General features: G+C 65.7%; 1 protein-coding gene across 1 annotated transcript in view; it reads left to right on the forward strand.

Moving 5' to 3' along the window:
- The window catches only part of PRR36 (proline rich 36), a 4,124-nt gene extending 383 nt beyond the window's left edge, over positions 1-3,741 (forward strand). Inside the window, exons 2-5 of the mRNA XM_077745677.1 lie at positions 32-131; positions 331-443; positions 546-2,687; positions 2,886-3,741. Coding sequence (XP_077601803.1) covers positions 32-131; positions 331-443; positions 546-2,687; positions 2,886-3,397 — 2,867 coding nt within the window. The 3' untranslated portion in view covers positions 3,398-3,741. The remainder of the gene's footprint in view (positions 1-31; positions 132-330; positions 444-545; positions 2,688-2,885) is intronic.
- The last annotated feature ends 2,533 nt before the right edge of the window (positions 3,742-6,274 follow it).

Raw genomic sequence — 6,274 nt, forward strand, 5'->3', positions numbered from 1 at the left:
GCATCGCCTTGACTTGGCCTTCTTCCCCCAGCCTCCAGGCCCCCCGCTGTTGGGAGAGGGGAGCGGGCGCCTGCCAAGACCGCAGGCCCAGGCTCTGTCTCTAGCCCGGGACGTGTCAGCGGGACCACCAGGTAAAATGCCTTCCCAGTCCTTTTGGCAAGGGCTAGTGTCACTATCGGGAAACTTAATTTTACACATGCATTGGGGGAATGGGAGCATTTGCAGGTCACTGGGCGCAAGATGCGTCTCCTCAGAGAGGGCACTGGTGTGAAAATGTAGACTTGGGAGAAAGCAGAGTTCGGTCTTGAGCGCGGCCACTCCTGTCCCTAGGCTAGGCTCTCTTGCCCAGAAGGGGCTTCGGCCCCCAGCTGAGGAACCCGTGGTCAGAGGAAAGGCCCCAGAAACACCCAGAAGGAGCCCACTGAGCGCCGGGGCACGGAGAGGTACGTGGCCTGGGGGCTTGGGTGGGGAGCGGGGTTCCTGGGCAGTGAAGGGGACCAGCCTGGAAGTATCGGTGACCCTTTGGCCTTCTACTTCATCCCCAGACTCTTCCGGGCCCTCCCCAGGCGCCCCTTCCCCAGCCACCTCCCGTCGGTCCCGGGCTGCAGGAGCTGAAGTGAGTCTCCCTCGGGCAGCTCCGAGTGCCCGGCCGCGGCCTCCGACCGAGGCCCCCAGGAAATCCGTGAGCAGTACCCCGCAGCATGCTGCCGCGGAGCCGAGCCCCGCCGCCAGGAGGCGACCCAGCGCCGGCGGAGGCCTCCAGAGGCCAGCCTCGCGCCCCTTAGGCTCCAACGCCACCCCTCTGTCCTCTCCCGCCCGCTCCGCGGCCTCGCCGGGTGGAACACCCTGGGCTCCCGGGCATCCCTCGCAGCCCAAGTCGAAAGGACTGCAGGCTCTGCGCCCCCGCCAGTCCACACCTCCAAGGAAGGGCGCTACCCCAGCGCGGGGCTTAAATCCTCCAATAGCCACAGCCTCTCCACCGGGTTTGAAGGCACAACAGGCACCGCCTCCGCAAATCACAGGCACACCCCTGCGGGACACGCTCCCGCCATCTCCACCGGCCACGCCTCCTCCCCACTCGCTCCCCTGTCCGTTGGCCACTCCCCCTTCACTAGCCCCTCCTTCTCCCTCTGCTCCACTTGCTCTGCAAACCCTTCCCTCTCCGCCGGCCACACCCCCTTTGCAAGCCCCACCCACACACGTGGGTACCTCCTTTCTGGAGGCATCCAGCTCTCCTACAGCCACCTCTCAGGCTTCATTCTCTCCATCAGTGTCACCACCTCTGCAGAGTATGCCCCCAACCCAAGCTTCTCCACCTTTGCCCTCTCTTCCGACTCTCCCTTCTCCTTTGGCCACACCTCCTTTGTCGGCTCCTGGATCACCAGCCACGGCCCCTCTACCACCAGCCACGTCCCTTCTACCAGCCTCTTTTACTCCAGCAACTTCTCTGCTGAATCCACCCTCTCCCCAACCCACACCCCCTCTGCAGGGCCTTTCTGCTTTGACTACTCCCCCTCCACGGACCAGTCCTTCCCTATCTCCTACCCCTCTTCAGGCTCCGCCCTATACAGTGACCACACCTCCCACGCAGGACACTTCTCTGGCCACATACTCTCCGCAAACCTCTCCCTGCCCTCCGACCAGTCTCTCTTTGCAGGATTCTCCTCTATGCTCTCCATGTCCTTTGGCTTCACCATCGCTGCAGGCTCCGCCCTCTCTCCTGGCCCCGCCCCCTCCACAGACCCCACCTCATCTGGCCACGCCCCCTCCACAGGCCGCACCCTCTCCGACCCGGCTCCTTACACAGGCCCCTGTCTTCCTCGCCTCACCACCTCTGCAGGCACTCTCTCCCCTAACCACACCTCCTCCACAGACTCCAGTCTCTCTGGCTACACCCCCTCTGCAGGCCACGCCCCCTCAGCCCTTGCTCCCAGTTCAGGCCCCACCACCTCTGCAGGCCCCTCTCTCCCCTCCAGCTTCACCCTCTCTGCAAAATTCACCCACTCCCTTGGCTACGCCCCCTCCCCAGGCTCCACCTTCCCTGGCCTTGCCCCCTCTTCAGGTTCCTCCCTCTCCCCCTGCCTCACCTCCTCCGCGGGCCACTCCCTCTCCCCTGGCCACACCTTCTCAGGCTTCACCTTCCCTGGTCTTGCCTCCTCTGCAGGCCTCTAGTCTCCCTTTGCAGGCTCCTCCCTCGCCCCTGGCCACGCCCCCTCCCCAGGCTCCACCTTCCCTGGCCTTGCCGGCTCTACAGGCCTCTACTCTCCCTTTGCAGGCTCCTCCCCCGCCCCTGGCCACGCCCCCTCCCCAGGCTCCACCTTCCCTGGCCTTGCCCCCTCTGCAGGTCCCTCCCTCTCCCCTGGACTCACCTCCTCTGCAGGCCCCACGCCGCCCCCCGACCCCAGGTCCCGATGCCCCGATCCCGGGCCCACGGCTGACCCTGGCGCTGGCCCCGGCTCCGCCGCCACCGCCCTCCCGCAGCCCGTCCAGTACGCTGAGCGGCCCGGATCTGGCGGGCCACAGCAGCAGTGCCACCAGCACGCCGGAAGAGCTGCGCGGCTACGACAGCGGGCCGGAGGGCGGCCCCGCGGCCTCCCCTCCCGCCGACGCGGAGCTCGCCGCCTGCCACCCGGCCTCCTGGAGCCGAGGTCCCGCTCCGCCGCTGGCTGTCCGCAGCAGCACCCCTGGTAAGCAGCCCTCTGACCGCGCCGAGCTGTGGGAGGGGCGAAGCCCGGGGATGGTAGGAGGGCGGGGTGGGAGGCGGGGCTTCCCAGCTCACGGGCAGGGCAGTTGGGTCTGGGGCGGAACCGAGGGAAGCGACGGGGCCTCGCGGCGAGAGCCCAGCTGCCCGCCCCGTGAGCCCAGTCTGGCCTCTCTCTCCTCAGGACCGCCTCTGCCTTGGCCTCCTTCTGCCGGGTCGGGCTCCGCTGACGGCCTGTGCACCATCTACGAGGCTGAGGGGCCCGAGTCGGCGACCCCCGCCCCAGGCGCGCTGGATTCGGGGCCTGGGCCCGGCGCGACTGGGGGGAAGGCGGTGGCTGCAGCAGGCGCGGGGGCGACCTCGCGCGGCGCGAAGCAGGCGCGCCTGGGCGAGCTGCCGCTGGGGGCGCTGCAGGCGAGTGTCGTGCAGCACCTGCTGAGCCGGACGCTGCTGCTAGCTGCGGCCGAGGGTGCCGCGGGCGGCGGTGGCGGTGGCCCAGGGGTCGCGGGGGCTGGTGGCGTCGCGGGGGGAGCCCGGACTGCGCTCAGCGACGCCGAACTGGGCCGCTGGGCTGAACTGTTGTCTCCCCTGGACGAGTCCCGCGCCAGCATCACCTCGGTCACCAGCTTCTCCCCGGACGACGTGGCTTCCCCGCAGGGTGATTGGACGGTGGTAGAGGTGGAGACCTTCCACTGAGCCAGACCCTCAGCCCCGCCCCCCATACCCATCCCTGCCTTAGGATCCGCCCCTCTGGCTGCGCCTCTGTGTCTTAGACTGCCCGCCTGTCTGCTCTCCTCCGGGAGTCTGGCTCCCGGTGGATTGGACGGAGCCCTCTAGAGCCCTAGATTTTGGGTCAGGCTCGCGACCCACCCACGCCTCTGGCCAAGGTCTTCCCCTTGAGCCCCGCCTCTTTGGCCTGGCAGCTCTCCGACTCCCCTCGAGCCCCGCCCCTTCCCTCGGCCTAGGCTCCGCCCCCACGTCCTGTGTATTCTCTACCACGCGCTGCCCGAGTTCGCAATAAAAGCCGGGACGCTACAGCCTGTGCGCCTTCCAGGTCGCCGAGGGGGGGGTCCACCGCAGGGCGAGGAGAGGGGCTGGGCCTGCCGGTGCTGGAGGCTGTGCGGTCGGCGGGTTGTAGCTCTGGCTGAAAGCCTCTCGCGCACCACGCAGATGTGCCTCTTTACGAAGGAAAATGGGCGCGCGGGCTTGGGGTGGCATCGGGTGCTGCTGAGTCCCCGCGGTGCTGCGCGGCGCCCCCACGACGTGCGTGAACGTGGGCCTTGTCCCGTGTGACTTAACGGTGGAAACGTTAGGCTCAGGAGCGGCCCAGTAGTATTGCGCGACCGAATGGATGAGCTGATGCGTGCCCGGCCTTGTCGAACGACCGAAGCTCTTCCTACACTTCCCTAAGGGAGCCGGCAGCTCTTGCAGGGAGGGGGAAAGACGTGGGAAGGGCTCACCCAGGTCCGGGGCGAGGGCGGGGGACCCCTTCCCGAGGCCCTCTCCTCACGGTGCGCGCCCTGCAGTGCCGAAGGGCGGGAGGGGTCGCCCAAGAAGCAGTGGCAGTCTCGGTTCCCTCCTGCGCCCTCCCAACCCGTGGGCACACTGGCCTCCGCTCACCGATGAGGTTCCGATGCAGAAGGTAGGTCTGCAGCCGGGCCCAGGACTCCTAGGGGACAGGATCCTCCTGGGTCCTGTCCCTGGGGAGACGACTGTGCTGAGACGGTTCTGCAGGGAAGGAGCAGCCTCTCCCAAGGTTGGGTGGGAGACCAGGAAGTCCTCACCAGGCTCTTCTGTGCCTCCCAACCCATGGGCCTCATCTTCCCCTCCCTCTCAGGGTGTCCTCCTCAAGCCCCTCCAGCCAGACACCCTTGCCTGCGCCCACAGTCAAGGGGCGAGTCCTGAACAAAACTGCCAATCTGTCTTCACCTGTTTCCCCCATCAGAATTCCTGGTCCTTCCTCTTGCAGCTGAGTCACCATGACCCTGGACCCCCTTAGCCCCACCCAGGCCCGTCCTTCCCAAGTGTCACTCCAGAAAATGCAGCCCCTTGGCCTTTTTTCCCTGAGGTTCTTCATCTTCACAGCAAGAATGACGGAGGCCTGGTGGAGGGACAACCCCCAGAGCAGGTAAAAGGACAGAGTGGGACCCTGGGTTGGACCCTTGGCCCTGTCTCTGCTCCCAGAGCCAGTCCTTGTAGTCTACCCTATAGCCACGTTCCTGTCAGACCAGATCACCAAGCCCTGCCTGTCTCCACCGCTGATGTCAGCCTGGAGTCCTAGGAGAAAAGCGGCCCTCTCCCAGGGGGACCATGCACCTCCACCCCTGGGGACCGATGTGCATGGGGGGGGGCAGCATTCTCCCCCCACTCAAGCTCTGGGTTCGGTGGCAAGTCACTGAGCTTCCCTCTGTAGCTGGGCCCTGCAAGGACCCAGGTGTCTTTGCTTCCAGACACTAGGACAAAGTCAAGGGTAGGGGCTGAATCCTGACATGCTGGGCAGCCAGGGCCTCAAGACCACCCCCTTAGATGGAGCAGGCAGAGCCTCAGACATTTCCCCCAGGGCCCTGCCCCATCCCCTGGAGCGGGCTGGGGTAGAATGGCCCTGCGGGAGCAGGAGGCAGCAGCTGCTGGGGGGTGGGGGTCTCAGTGTTAAATCTGTACAATGGGAAGTGTGCGGAGACACCATTGTTGAGCGATGGGTCACTGTGGGGCTTGGCCATCCTGGTGCAGAACGAGTGTCATGTCACGTCTTGCTGCCTGGCATGTGCCGGGGGCAGTGGCTAGGGGCACTTCGGGTGCTGGTTGGCATCTGCCTGGACCCAGTTAAGATTCTCCCCCTGGGAACCCTTCCTTTGCCCATCCCTGGCTCTGCTGCCCCCCATCCCCACCCCGGGGCTCTGACTCTCCGGACCTCCTTCCCCCAGGAGAGCCCCTTCCTACTCACTGTCCCTACAGCTGTTTGGGTTCTGCCCTGGCCTCCTGATTGACCCCCGACACTGTGGCCATCTGATGGTGCCCCCTCCCCAACCTAAGCGCTCCATGGCTCCCCAGTGCCCTCAGTTCAAAGCACAAATTCTGGCTCCTGACTGGAGAAGCAGTTCTGTCTGGCCACGCCCTCTCTCTCCCCAGTTCCTTATAGGCGTTGTGTGTCTCCTCTGACCCTGCCAAGTCTTGCTTTCTGCTTTTGCCTTTGGAGAGGACTCCACCCCCCCACCCACCCCCCTTCCAGGAAGCCTTCCTGGATTCTTTTGGCACTCATCCCACTACTAGTCAGGCTCAGCCCCACAGCCCCACCTCGGGCTGTCTCCACTACACTGGGGACCCCTCAGCCAGGCACAGAGCAGAGCACCCTGAAGGCCTGAGAAGTGGGTGCTGAATGAACACCAACCAGATCCTGCATCTTCCTGAAGCCCTGGGGCCCTACATGCCTCCATGTCTCTCTGGGGAGGCCCAAGCTAAATCGCTCAGGTGGAAAATCATGCCCTCCCACCCAATAACCTCCCCCATCACCATCTCCAGAGCCGCCCTTCTGAAAATGGCACGCCATAAGCATCAGCCTGACACCTCCAGCCC

This window comes from Crocuta crocuta, unplaced genomic scaffold (genome assembly GCF_008692635.1).
Source record: "Crocuta crocuta isolate KB4526 unplaced genomic scaffold, BGI_CrCroc_1.0 scaffold650, whole genome shotgun sequence".
Taxonomy (NCBI): domain Eukaryota; kingdom Metazoa; phylum Chordata; class Mammalia; order Carnivora; family Hyaenidae; genus Crocuta; species Crocuta crocuta.